This window comes from Branchiostoma floridae, chromosome 5, assembly GCF_000003815.2.
Source record: "Branchiostoma floridae strain S238N-H82 chromosome 5, Bfl_VNyyK, whole genome shotgun sequence".
Taxonomy (NCBI): Eukaryota; Metazoa; Chordata; class Leptocardii; order Amphioxiformes; family Branchiostomatidae; genus Branchiostoma; species Branchiostoma floridae.
In genome coordinates this window covers 7,085,405-7,100,473 of record NC_049983.1, presented here as the reverse complement: position 1 = coordinate 7,100,473, position 15,069 = coordinate 7,085,405, and the positions used below count along the sequence as shown (strand labels likewise).

Genomic DNA, 15,069 nt, shown 5'->3' with positions numbered 1-15,069 from the left:
CCCGGGGGGGGGGGGGCGAGATCGCTGTCACACCTGTACACTGTACTGGTACCCACCCCTAGTTTATACGCGACAACAGGTTTGTAATGATTCTGGTTATGTTATTTGAAACTTTTTTTATCAAAACGATCCAACACATTTCACACAAAACATGTTTGTGATTCATCGATACAGTCATGTACATGTATGTGAAAGCAAGGGTGATAACTATACAAAGATTATAGACGCCATTTCTGTACACAAGGTAGAGCGATAACAAACAATCTTTCGATCAGTCTTCCGATCTTTCTCAACTTAGAATGACCCGAAGCCTACATCACGTGACCTGAACGAAATTGTGACGTGATCAACGAGTCAAAGGTAGCCGATAGTCGACAGTGTGATAAATCTTTTGGTCAAATTGGATCTTCGTCGACACACCAGCATTCTCTTCCATCAACGATTCCCCCACCATACAAAATGAAACACCATTTAAATTGTTATGCACTAAATACAAGTCACTAGTGACAGATGAAACGTACTGTAGTAATAAGCATTTTCAGTGAACTTGTAACGATTATATGGATTTTTTTCAGCTCAGCCTATAAAGATAATGGTACACACGCCCATACATGAAATCAGTACATGTGGCGTCTTCGTGTTACGTACGATCGATGAGATGTTGGGTTGCACAATGATTATTTCCGGTTGGTATTGAAGGTCTCAAAGCACATTCTTCATTTAGTTTACTTCAATGAAAAATGGAGGTAAGGTTTTTGACCTGCGTGTACGTCTCTGCCTTTCTGCATTATGTGGTCAATATAATATTTCAATTGGCATGTCTATGGAAGACGAAAGTCTAGGTCAATTTTGCGACCCCTATTGCATGATCTTGGTACTGAAACAGAACTTCAGATTTTTCGTATCGTTTGCCCTGGACGTGGTCACGTGCTATGGTCTTTATTTCTATATAGCTTTTTGGCGCAGCAGCTTGCTGTTTCATTTTGGGAGCATTTTTGTCAAAAACATTTAAGGAGAATAAATTAGTGAACGGATTTCAGTAATATTCGATATACGGGGAGCCTAGACAATTAAAGATATACACGATGAAATACAAGTAATGCAAACATGAACGTAATTTGCATAATTGTATGATTGCAATGTTTTCTATGATATAACCTTGATACGTGTGCCTTATAGAATCTATAGTAGTTGAAACATTTACAGATACCAATTATGCAAATGAGAGGCTAATTTGTATAGCCAATGCGAAAGCGCAATTATTACTTTGACATGAGTGGTGGGAATCACACACTGGCGTGTGTAGGTAAGTCAAATGTTTACATCAATATGTCCAAATTATGAAAATGTGGAAGGCATTTGCATAATTTATGCTGAAATATAAACATTGCACTTTGGCAAAAGGCGCAAAGTTTCACTAATTCACAATATATGGTCATTTGAAAGAGATTATGCTCAAGACAAACTTATTTGTTTCATCAATGGGACAAAATAAAACAATAAACTTAAAAAGGCTCAAAATGTTTGACAAAGGTACATGGTCTTCGAACTTGTTGTGATAGCAACTGCTTTAGGTACACCCCCAAACTCTTGAAAGAGAAATTGCAAGAAAACCGTACTGCCAATTGTGCGGCTGGATAGGAAAAGGACAAAACGAAAAATATATTGGCTAACTTTCAGACGATGCTTGTCTCTCCTTTTGGTAGTCCTGCTTTTTCGAACTGTTTGTTTTCTCATCATCTCAACACTCTCTGTTCATGACACAACTAAACCTTTGACTTTCCCAGGCCGTTGGCGCTCAGCACCATCTTGCCTTTGCTCGCAGGGGAGCCATGTCGTCTGGCTTGCAAATTGTCCATCTCTATCGCCAGGTTAGTCTCTTCTTTTGTTAGTTCGGTGTTTTCGAACTGTTTGTGTTCTCATCATCTCAACACTCTTTGTCTATGACACAACTAAACCTCTGACTTTCCCAGGCCGTTGGCGCTCAACACCATCTTGACATTGTTCACAGGAGAGCTATGTCGTCTGGCTTGCAAATTGTTCATCTCTATCGCCAGGTTAGTGTCTTCTCTTGTTAGTTCGGTGTTTTCGAACTGTTTGTGTTCTCATCATCTCAACATTCTCTATATAACGTAAATCTACAACTATACCGCTGCCTTTCCCAGACCGTTGGCGCTCAGCACCATCTTGCCATTGTTCACAGGGGAGCTATGTCGTCTGGCTTGCAAATTGTCCATTTCTATCGCCAGGGTGGCTCGCCGGTTGCCGCTCACTTTCCGCCTGATGCTACTGCTTCTGGACAGCCGGTGGAACGACCTTCTCATGAAGAACGGGTCCGTGTAGGTGTCCTCCGTCTTATAGAGAGAACTCGGGCGGGACCAGGTGCCGTCAGCCCAGGAGCAGGGCAGCATGGACAGGAGGGTGTTCTTCACGTTCAGGTTGAAGAACCCGTAGATGATGGGGTTGAAGGCGGAGTTGAAGAGGGCCATGGTTTCCGCCACGACGTAGGCGACCTCGGGGAGGGACTTGCCCGTGTAGACCTCGTACAGGGTGACGACGAAGTACGGGGTCCAGCAGGTCACGAACCCGATGATGATGCAGATGGTCATCTTGATCGTCTGAAAACGAATGGGAGGAGATGAGAAACGAAGGTATAGTAATAGTAATGATCTTTATTTGCATGTTCCTGCCCATGTGGGCTAAATGCAACAAATCCCGTGATGGGACACTAAAGACTAAGAAATATCACATGTAGTATCACAGTTGAATAAACAATACATCTTGAGCTATGCTATCACTATATCTAACGTTTACAATTGCCCCTTTCCTTTTCTTAAAACATGTGTATACGAACTCAGAGATTTTGTTGTACAATGTTGTCTGTGGTTGTACGTTGTCGTTAGTTAACTGTTTACATCGTGTATAACTATTGATTTCAATTTTGTTGCTCAACATGAACAGTTGTATTTATGATGTAGCGTATGGCAACTCTAACTATAATTCTTGGAAATACATTTTATTCATAAATAACTACCTTGTGTATCAAGAAACTCGTTACACTTTCTTCCAACACAAAGGTATACGCGTATTAGATTTTCAACGACCACTGTCGCCTTCTTCAGGATCAATCATGGCCAGTCATTTCCGAACGTAAACTCGCGACAGTAAAAAAAGTTTCAGATTTTCCCCCACGGGGAAACAAGTCCATGGAAGCTTATTCCATAACGATGTTAGTGTTCTGTGAAATAAGCGCCCAACGTGGAACTTTCTCGTAATTGGTGGATTATGTAAGAAAAAAGGGTGCTTTGCTTCCGTGGAAGTGGCCAAAGCGGGTTCTTGCAGAGACAGTTCCTTATTGGAGGCACAAATGATTGAAATTTTACAGTGAAATTTCTAGTGTCTACTCTAACCACTATCTCAATGTCCATGTTGATCTATCTAAGGCAAGACGCCAAAGGGCCAAAACGGCTTCCAACGTTAACCCAGGCCACCTTTGGCCAGGCCATCAATAGATCTGCTTGAATGAAAAATAACTTTATCTATTTTTCGAGCGTTTTCTTCAGATGACCCTTATCTGAAATATCTAGACGTCTGTACACCTAATTGAGTCTCATAGTGTCACGGCCTATATATTGATTTCCATTACCAAACACAGACAGTATAATCTGTCTTTCCGCCCCTCGCCAAAGTCTTGGACAGTCGGGGTCCTCCTGTTATTCTATGATGTCTCTAATAGTATCTTGATCTATGTTTTCTATAATAATCTAGAAATGCAGGATGAGAGGACTTTTTTGCACTGAACACTCTATTCTGTCACTGTCATGCCATGTAAGGCGGAGTGATACAATCTAACATGAGGTGATACAAGCTTCTTAGGTGTAGTTATGTGCCTGAAGATTGAAGCTGCTTAGATGGCGGTGAAAAATACCTGATGAGAAAGTAATACGGTTGCTAACTTGATGTGTAGGTCACTTGTGTTTGATACCTTGGTATCTCACTGCACGTGAGGCACCGGTACGGCACTGCGGGGTTCGATAGATACTGAACGCATTTTAGAGATAAAGAACGAGTTTTCTTACGTTTTGTGTATTTCGTAATACGTAAAATTATGACTTAGAATACAACAAAATACGCAGAGTAAGAAAAATTTTTTTTTCTGAAATATGTTGAGTAGCTTTCGACTCCAGCAGTGACGCAAGCTTGACGCAAGTGCAGTGAGAGTGTACCTATACTATACCGACCACCTCACCTTGATTTTTGCCGATGAGATGGTCGATCCTGTGCGGCGCATCCCCCTCTGTCGGCGGCAGCTCATGGCTCGCTGCTCGCGGTCTGTCTGCCACACGGTCCTGACGATCCGCACGTAGCAGCAGGTGATGATGACGGCGGGGGCCACCAGCACGTACACCGCCATCCACGTCACGTACACCTGCCGCTGCCACTCCGCCGTGTACCCCTGACTGGATACAACACAGATATTATAGTTAGGTTTGCCCATAGTATAGTATATGTTGGACATTTTCCTTTGCGTAGAGTCATAGTCTATATAGACTGACTAACAGCGTTGTAGTAGTAGTAGTAGTACATCCTCCTACGCAGGGACATCCAACAGCGAAACCGCCAGTCTGGATGTGCCCTGCCTTTCAACTGTCACTCATAGTTCCTGTGGAGCAAAACCAGCTGTCAGCCAATCAGAGAATAGGCCTTTCAGTTTTCAAAAGAGGTCTTCCATATATAAGGGTAAGCACATTGATATTAATGAGCAGGGTGGTCAGGAACAGCGTTCCCGCCAGGCATACGTCTTTACGTCTTTGGACGCATCTTTTTCTGGAAAGACGCACTCGGCTCAGCTGAATGCGTCCATAAAAAATTCTGAAAGAAAGGCTGACCTGTACCACCAGTGTACAAAATGTATCTGGAATCTTTAAAAAAAATCTGTCTTTATAAGAAGGAATCCTACCTTTACAATTTATACTTCAAATTATTCACTTTCCGGTCATCCCAGTAATCTGAGCATGGGGCGGAGGGCGGCACGTTTTACAACTAGCGAATCCATGTGCAACACACCCTGCCACGCGCCAGTCTGAGCCGTCAGTTGCGCAATGTAATTTTTTTAGTCCGTGAAATACATCTGACAGTCAGCATTCTTTAACACTCGAAGAAATCTTATGCAGATTTTATATTCTGATATTAACATAATACTAACTTGTCCTAATTTTCACGTATTTGTTAAAGATTTGTGGGCAATACAAGTATTGAACGAACAAACTGTTCTGCGCGAGTGCTGCACATCTCAACAAAAGTTCTCACGCTGTGGGCAGATGATTGGCAGTCGGTATTTTTGACAACAGGCCGCCGGCGCCATGCAGTCCAGATTGGCCACCAGGTCCAAATCCAATCATCTTAATAACCAATCAGCATTCGATAAATGTAATGTTACACTCTGTCATTGGTCACCGGGAAAAAAAGTTGCCGACTATTAGCGCACGTGATGTTGGTAGCCGCCCGTGTCGTCTGGCAACTTGTGTTTCTTCCCTAGCTGCTAACAATTTACTATTAAAGTTTCCCCATTTATCCAAGTTAAAAAACGTGCGCGGTAAATAAGTGAAGAATTCAAAACTATACACGTTATTTCTTATTTACAAAATTCCTTTTGTTTCAAAAAGACAAAATTTGCGGCAGAAAAGGGGCCGCAATATTGTTGTCAGGCGTCGATCGAGTCGGTTGTGCACTAGCATTGGCCTCCGTGGCACATGGCGCGGCACGCCCCCCTCCCCAGATGGATCGTCGATCGCAGCGCCCAGCACGCTGGGACGTCTTTCATGGTCTTTCTGGCTACTCCTTCAAGGCTACACCGGCACTGATCACTGCCAAAGAGGCAGCAGATCGTCCTCCTTCGAGTAATGTATAACGTCCTTGGTCTATTTAAAAAGAAATCCAACCAAAGATTTCACTCCGAAAACGGGGTTACCTGAGGTCGCAGGAAACAAACGCACGCTCGTAGAAAATGACGGCGCGGCCTTGTAAAACCCCACCGATTCGAAAAATTTGAGTAAAATCATCGGGAAAAATAGAAAAAAACACAAAGTGTGATGGCGCCGTTATTTTATCGTCTCGGAAAACTACTGTATTTGATGCGGGAGGGCGCAACATCGATCGCAGGAGGTAGACATTTTTTTTATTCAATGACGGAAAAAAATTGGCAGAGGGTGGTCGTCGATAACTGAAAATGGGAGTAAAAGAGGCAACCGACGTCCAATCTCAAGTGCATGATTATCCTCTCAAAATGCAGGAAATTGTGTTCTAGAGGGTTTGAAAATTCAAATTTTCCCGGGGGAGCATGCCCCCGGACCCCCCTAGAATGCGAGCGCCTGCGGCGCTCGTCTCGCGCCTCCGGCGCTCATTACGCCCCTCCCAAATATTTGGACGCATACTTTCAAGAACCTGGCGGGAACGCTGGTCAGGAACTAAGGGTGACGGTTGAAAGAGCAGGGTACATCCAGACAGGCGGTTTCGCTGTTGGATGTCCCTGCGTAGGAGGATGAAGTAGCACTGACCTGACACATCTATGCGTGATGACGCCATCTGGTCCCTCCTTCTCTTGCTGCAGGAAGATGAAGAGCTGCGGCACGGCGACCAGGAACGCCATGAGCCAGGCCACCAGGATCATCCGCTTGGCCTTCCGCTCCGGGTCCGCCGCCACGTTCATCGGGTCCGTGATGGCCTGGTGCCGGTCCAGACTCATGGCTGGAATAGGAATGAATTGATGAATTGATGAATGAATGAATGAATGAATTGTTTATTAAAAAATCGTTATACCTCGCAGCCAGAGGCTGAATTGCGCATACGGTACAAGCGTGGCACAATAACATGTCTCAACTTATCATACACTTTAAAACTTTAAGACAATTGGTCTTAATTGGAACATGATTACAATCGACTATTCACACTATGGCACAATAAGATGTCTCAACTTATCATACACTTTAAAACTTTAAGACAATTGCAATCGACTGAATGAATGAAGGCCTTTATTGCACATTTTTGCCCAACCGAGCTAAGTACAGGTGACAACTACAGATGATGCATATAAAAATACCACAGGTCTTAAAGTCTAAGACAGAAGTTCGGCTTCTTCTCGCTTCTTGGTAAAAAGTGAGAAAAAAAAAAGAAGTGAAAAGCTTATTTGCAAGTTCATGCCCGAAGGCTAATTGCAAGTATATGGTATAAATATAAGAAATATACAAGTGACAATGAAGTGTGACAAATATTACACTACTCAAATACTAGTGTTGGTTATCGTTGAAACACCTAGTGTTGGCTAATAGTGAAAATTTAGGGTAGGGAAAAATACACAAATACACACATGCGTTGTAACTACATTGCATTCATTGATGTAGTGAAAGCTGCCCGGCCCCATGTGAAATGTGACGTAAGCCTATGTAGGTCACCCGGAATGCTTGCCAATTGAAAGGACAGCAGCCTTGGAACGTTAAGCCGTGGTCCACATTTCAAATTCGTTGTGCTTGTCAAGAAGACTTGGGGGAATTTCCCAGTGAAATGAACACGCATCCTCGGTCACAACCAGCCCATCTATTCACTGAGTACACGTGAGGTAAACTGGTCCATGTCACTTTCACTTTTACACCATGAAAATATAACAGACGTCATAACCAGATTCTCTTTTTTGACGTTGTACCTGCGTCAAACAAACTTTCAAATGTCACTTCACATCTTTTAAGTCATTGGTAGGGTCTACCAGTGAGTTTGCCTTTTTGTGGTAGTAGGTCAGTTCTATGGCACTCGACTTCTTTTTTCACTCGGATCGAATTCTAGAAGGTGTAGCTGTCATGGGCCCCATTGGTTGAGAGTTTTTAGTCAATCTTAACGCAAAAAAGGGAGTTACTTAAGCGGCTGGATATATATGACTTTGAAAACTTGTGAATTGATATATGAGTTAGCCTTAATTACATGGGATCTTCAAACGCCAGGTACAATAGGTACAATGTATGGCAAGTAACATGTATAATTAATAACTACAACTATCTACAACAATATACTATTCTAACATAACAGAAAATATGGTGACATAGTGTATTTCACATTGTTAGAACACTACTTCTCTTTTGCCTAGCATCATACATACATATGTATACAGTATATATATATATCCACCTAGACCAATGTATATATATATATATATATACATTGGTCTAGGTGGACAGATGTGGAGTCGGGACATGCTTGAAGTACATTGAATACTTCTCTGCATGTTTTAGGTAATGTTGTTCTGTTGTTACATATGGTTAATAATAATTTTTTACTTTCTTCATTACAACAAGGGCATATCATCAGGAAATGATATTCATCTTCAATACTGTCTTTGCAGATGGAACACATTCTCTTTTTGTTAAGCTATTAGTGAATGATCTATTTTGAGTTGATAAAAGATAGTTTTGTAGGGCGAAGGTTGTCTTAATTATATTTCAGCCATACCATAGGTATGGTGAAATATATTGTATTCGTAATGTTTCTTTCTCCTGTCAAATCTTCAAATCGATTCAACTCCGTCGTTCCTGGACCGAATTACTTGAAATTTGGCACAAGAGTAGAGTGGGTCAATACCCAGATGCTTTTTTCTCATTTTTTTCATATCTTCCTTTAAAATGATTTTATTCATGTTTTTTTGCAATTTTTATGTACATTTTGCCCCCCTGTTCCCTGGTGTTACAGCCGAATGACCTAAAATTTGGTACAGAGGTGCCTTGATCATATGCCCACAAAATTCCAAAAACAATTTTGGCATACGGTACAGCAAAATGCTTGATTTTGGCATTTATTGCCATTTTTTGCCCCAGAAATGACATTTTTTGGCTCCTATACCCCCATTTTACAACCAAATGACCTGAAATTTGGTATAGGAGTGCCGTCTACATATGCGCACATGAATTCATTGACTTATTTGGCATACGGTACAACAAAATGCTTAATTTGGGAATTTTTTGGCCATTGTTTGACCAAAAACGTACGCTTTTCGCTCCTGTTCCCTGGTCTTGTAACCGAATGACCTACATTTTGGTAAATAGGTGCACTAGATATTCATTCAAATGACCCATGTATAATTTCTGGCATAAACCACTTTACATAGGGGCATCGCAAAAAGAGTCCATTCTTGCATGGGGATGTTTTCAAATTTAGTTTTAGAAAGGTGATACTTCAATATTCCATTTTTAGTGGAAGTGTTTTTGGACTGGTCTATTTTACCTTTTCATGCCTTTTTTGCTTAGTTCAACCTTGACCATGTTTTCAGTGAGAGTATTTCTGGACTGGTCTATTGTGCAAATTCACATGGGGTGCACTGGAAGAGTCCATTCTTGCACTAGGAATTTTGTAAGATTCATTTTTGGGTGTCATTAAGTGTCATTAGTGGAAGTGACTTTTAAACAAAAGTGTTCGATTCTTGCACATGGGTGATTTTGGAATAGCCTGTTGTTGCATGGGGAGGGAGATGGCTGAAATATGCTGCATTTGCTCTCAAGCAAATGTCGGCCTTTCTAGTTTTCGAATATGTTGCTAGTTTACTAAAGTTTCTTATCTTTTATCTCCAGTTCGAAAGAAATGTGTCCTTTAGGCGTTCCTAAAGGACACATTTAACGACAAAGAAAGCACACATTAGCACACTGATTGTGTGAAGACTAACGTCTTCAAACTGCGTCACAACTCCTTAAACTACGCCATAGACGAGACAAACTGCCTCATTTGTAAGGTCTCGAGGTGCGCCACTTAGCGTTTATATGAACTTACAGTCTGGAAGATAAATGTCACTTAGACGTCTTAGGTCTAGACGAAAAGTATAGTTGCGTCAATCGTGGCGTTAAAAGATACCCTGATAATGGTGGATTGTTTAATTGTCGAAGTGTAAGAGACTTGGAATTATGTCCCCAAGGTTGACAGGCATTGGTCTACCCCCCAATAGCTTTTGTATATAAATAGCTTTTGACACAATATTGATGACGAACATTTACAAAGGAAATGGTGCAGTGGATTCTGACATTTTAAAGTTGGACTAGTTACGTACTTCTGCGATGCCTGTATCCACTGCGATAAAGGCCATTTTAGCGACCAAATGTGTCGTAAATATGTCACTATAATGATCTTAAGTTGTCATTGCAAGCTGGAATGGTCGGTACGGTGTCAAAAGTTGAGCAAATCTTCTGCGATTCTCTCAGACTAAATGTGGTTTCTCACTGTACTTGAGCCCCGGTGCGGCACTGCGGGGACCGAAAGATTACTCAACGAATTTCAGAGATAAAGAATGAATTTCTAACGTTTTGTGTATTTTGTTGTCTTTTGAGACATACTTTTACGTATTACGTAATATCAAGATTAAAATCGGAGAAAAAAACACGACAGTGCCGGGGTGAACGAACCCCGCAGTGCCGTACCGGTGCCCGATGTGCAGTGAGATACCACTTTAAGAATATTAAAGTTTCGTTGGCATGCGGCAGTTGCTTCAGATGTAGCCAATTTGCATTCAACAAAGCACAACTGCAGTTTGACAGAGAGAGCACATAACACCACCTTCGAAGTGCAAACCAATGTCTGAAGTCAGAATGCATAAGATACATGCAAACCTTGATTACGCAAGCACTCGAGGGACCGAGGTTAAAATGGTTAGTCAGGACAAGGTGGGGTAATATTATAAAGCCGTGTTAATTGATTAGGCCATGTTGATTTGACTATATGGATGACATCCTCTGGGAATGCCAAAACTGATGCGAGCGCCCAAAAAGTTTGGCCAAAAGAAAGTTACCTTCGGTATGAAATCACTAAGTGATCAGGAAAGTTGAACATAGGACTAAATAAGCATATAGTATGGTATACCAACAGTTAGGTGTAGGGACCGTTACATCATACGGGTGGAAAACGTTTTTTTCTTCTTCTTGGGCCGGTTCGAAAATACAGACCTGAAAAAAAACTCAGTGAAACGGGTTTCGCCCAATAGAAAATGGGCACGCTATGTTGGCAGACGTTTGGTGGCTTACCGGGCCAAGAAAATAACAAGAGCGGAGTCGATCGCGAGTACAGTTATTTGTACCGAGTTTCTACAGTCAAAGGTACAGAGGGAGTTATCCTTGATTACATGGGATCTTAAAACGCTCCCATGTAGCAAAATTGACCTTTGTTTTGAGTATTGCCAATTCACAAGTTTTCAAAGAAAATCATGTCCAGGTTCAGGTCCTGACCTGGACTTTCAGAGAGTATCATCCATATAATCTACTCAACATGGCCTTACTTTTGTAAAAATGGACAGGTACTGTTTTAATATGGATTTTGACTGGAGGTGTTTGACAAGGCTAGACTTTAGGCATTACACAGTTATAGTTGTCAAAGCCACACATTTCAGCTGCACAACAACGTACATTTTGTCACAAGAGAACTCTTCTCCCATCCACAATTAAGCTATGGAACTGCCTCCCACAATACATTGTAAATACCAGAGACTTGAAGAACTTCAAACAAAAAGTAAATGCCCACCTCACCGATACTCGCCAGCGTGATGTATTGTAAAATTTCATTCAGTTCAACACAGCTGCTATTGATGAGGTGTGGTCACATCATAGATAAAAAAAAAAACATCTGGCACAATCAAGAAATTGAGATCGAAAAAAACTTTTCGGCTTACCGGTGAGGATGAAGGTTGTACTGGCCAAAGTGACGACCTGTCCGTACACGATGATCTTACAGAGAACAGGTCCCAGCACCCACTGTCCGAACGCCACGAACACAATCTCACTAGTCATGGTGACCACGCACACGCAGATGTCACCAATGGCGAGGTGGAGGATAAAGATGTTGACTCTGTTCAGGCCCTTTTTCACTCCTGCGGCGGACACCACAAGGATTATGACCCCGTTGCCGGCAAGACTCAACACCATGAGCACCGATAGCGTGGCTACCCGTTGGACAACCGGCGCTGTCCATATGCTCATATCCTGAATGCCGCTAGCAGTGGCGTTCCACACGGTCGACTCTGGCATCGTTGTCGTTGTGTCAACGTTGGCCACCGGCGTTGTTGGCGGAGGAAAATCCATGGTTATGTTGTGGAACATGCTGGTAGCGCCGCGTCGCCGAGGTGGGCACAGAGTTCCTAACAGTTCAGCCGGACCGCTTCGTATCTGGATGACGCTAAAGGTCCTCAAAGTCAGGACATCCAGTGACTTCCTGAATCACTGTCGGTATACGTAGCGCTGGCTTTCCTTTAATAGCTATATGAAGCGTTTACAGTGCAGGCTAACCGTCTGTGCGATTGCCACCTCTTGTTTTCAATCCTCACAACCACTGGTTATCGATGTTGTTCCACGGCACCACAGTATCACAAGCAGCGACCACATTACAAATCCAGATATAAGCCTCATTTTGCATGTCTCCCGTTTTGGTTTGCAGCAAAAGGGGGCGTTGCCGCGGCATTTGATTTGACTAGATGCTCACGTTGTTCGGCAGGAGTTGCCCGAATCTACCCCGTCTCATTGGCAGAGAGTCCACGCTTCTAATCCCTTTCAGCCGATATATCGATCTATCCCCTCAACTTGCGCAGTCATGCACGAAGTTTGATACAAGTCCATTACGGCGACTTCCGCATCGTGTGCGCTTGGATTCCGATAGGCTTGCTTCTAAAACGACAGGCTGTTCAAACGGAGAGACAACGTTTCCTTGCAGCTTAGGTTCTCATGATGCCCCCCCACAATTGCAAAAAAAAATAGATGAGTCATCGCCCATTTGAGGCCATAGAAACTTGCTGTTCGACTCCGGGTTCCTATAGAAACAATGAAAAACAAAGACATTTTTTAAAATCAACAAAACAACAACAATAGTACATTTGTCAAATACTAAGTAGAGGGTCTGCATGGGGGGAGGGGGGTTGTCCTGACAACGCTTTACGCTATTAAAATTCGGGATGGCTGACAACGCTTTACGTTAAATTCACGAAAGCTACCAACGCATTACGGTCCATCCCACTACGAATTACGTAAAATGAAATAGCTTCCCTCCGAAGTACGGGAAATTAAAAAGGCATGCCTACGCCTTACGGAAAAGAGCATGCAGACCCTCTAAGTAGTGTTTCTACAGTCGAGTACTATTACACATGGAAGGATAACATATACTGGTGTATCTGGACGAATTACATTGCGTAACTTCTCGTGCAGTACATGGGTAGGTAGTGAAACAGTCAGAAAAGACAAATGCATGTTGTACATTTGTCAAAATATCTAGGAGCCTAAGTCCTTGTCTGTTACTTCAGTGTGATTAAACATGGAGTAGTCTAACAATATGTAAGGTTCATTCCAAAACATCAATAGGAAAATGTACAATCAAACTATTATGGTATATCCGTACTTTGAAGTCCTTTTCAAAGACATTAACGAGGTTAGTTACAAAAACAAAGACATGTTAATGTCATATTTCATATGCTGAATTCGACATCTGACGAGAAGAAAACACGTGGAGTCGCAATTAGAGTCAAATCATCTTCGATTTATGGATATTCTTTCGCCCGACATGCAAGACAGCATAATACCCACCATTAATCAATATTAATATGGACATAATGATAAAGATTTGAAGGACGTTCAATAAGCCATGATGACAAATTGGATACCAAAATAGATAGCAAAGACAGACATAGAATGGCAATGACCAATTTTCAGAGAATAAACATGATACAACAAGTCAGAAGTTCACTGACGCCATGACAGCAGCAGTGGATTTTTCATCCCTTGACAAAGACTGGTGCTGTGCAGTCAAACATTTGGTGAGACCAATTTTTGTGTTGGAAAGTACAGTTCAACTATTTCAAGAAGTCAGAAGGTCTTTTATATCCGAACACTCCAGTGGTTCAAGGATATTTCCTTGAACTGGAGACAACGGGCTTCTTTGATGTCTGTGGCATATGAATGTGGAGTCAGGGAGGCCATCTTCGAGTGGATCTACAAACCGGAAGTGAGGACTGTCCAGTACATGGAACCCCACTTTGCAACACAAAGGACTTCTCCATAAAGCAATCAAACTGTACAACAAGACTGTAGACCGTAGTATGAAATGATAGGTTCCTTATGTTAGGGGTGTGCACACGGTATCTATTTATGCATTGTATGTATATATCCGTTCCTTTTGTGAATAGCAACGTCAGTCAGGGTGGTATCTTGTGTATGTCTGCTACGTTGAATATATTATAAAGAAAGAATGACAAAAAGATATAGAAACTATCCAAACATGATATACATAAGTGTGGCATTTGCATACAATTCTTACAATTTAAAGACTTTTTGCACGTTCAAGCGTTTCTTTTTATCAAATGTACTGGTTTATTCTGCCAGTTCATTCTAGTTATACTACAGAGTGATGTGTCACTTGAAACATTCAAAAGTAGATAATATCCGAATCTTGTCAGTTGTAGATATTGAATTGATTTAAACTCCTGTGCCTTCTTTGCTGCCAATGGAACAGTTGGAGCTGTTAGTTGTAAACTTGGCTTACCAAACTTGGCAACAAAACATTGGGTGAACCCAAGAGTGAAAACCTTTTTCGATCAAAAGGCCATTGAAGGATGTAGAAGAAAAAATATTATTGGCTATAAGTCGTGCAGTGAGGGTGGCTTTTACAATCAACTTTGAAACCACACCACTGACAAAGTCATCAAGATACAAGGCACTGGTGTAAGTTTCCGGAAGAAAACACTTAGCAGAGGACAGTTGTAACATCAGTCTTATTGATCTTTCGATCGGTTGCAAGAAGGCAAAATAATGTAATCAGTTCCAGCGGAAGACATCCTTCAGCCAATGAGTCAACAAGCAACAAGAGAATAGCAATTTCTAAGGCAACTGGGTATGAATTTTGAAACGATTAGACGTTATAAGTTTTCACAAAACGTCCTACCTAGCCCTTGTAAGGACAAACATTATATCCCAGTAGATTTGAATATGACTTTGACCTTGACCTCAAGCTCATGCACCTATCGCCTACTGGTAGATAATGTGGCATACGTGTGAATCGTTCCCCAACTGCGGT

General features: G+C 41.9%; 1 protein-coding gene across 1 annotated transcript; it reads right to left on the bottom strand.

The window, feature by feature from the left end:
- Positions 1-66: 66 nt before the first annotated feature.
- LOC118415182 (vasopressin V2 receptor-like) lies at positions 67-12,809 on the bottom strand. Its single transcript, XM_035819563.1, has 4 exons — positions 11,687-12,809; positions 6,558-6,747; positions 4,250-4,460; positions 67-2,618 (listed from the first exon to the last, which is right to left on the bottom strand). The coding sequence occupies exons 1-4, from the start codon at positions 12,111-12,113 to the stop codon at positions 2,145-2,147; spliced, it is 1,302 nt and encodes a 433-aa protein (XP_035675456.1). The 5' UTR covers positions 12,114-12,809; the 3' UTR covers positions 67-2,144.
- Positions 12,810-15,069: the final 2,260 nt, after the last annotated feature.

What these genes read in the sequence shown, in the direction of transcription:
- LOC118415182 (XM_035819563.1), bottom strand. Translation starts at nt 12,113, where the DNA reads ATGTTCCACAACATAACCATGGATTTTCCTCCGCCAACAACGCCGGTG. An exon ending in ATCACGCATAGATGTGTCAG is followed by an intron (nt 4,461 to 6,557) that starts GTCAGTGCTACT and finishes TGTTGTATCCAG; the next exon opens with TCAGGGGTACACGGCGGAGT. An exon ending in TCTCATCGGCAAAAATCAAG is followed by an intron (nt 2,619 to 4,249) that starts GTGAGGTGGTCG and finishes ATTCGTTTTCAG; the next exon opens with ACGATCAAGATGACCATCTG.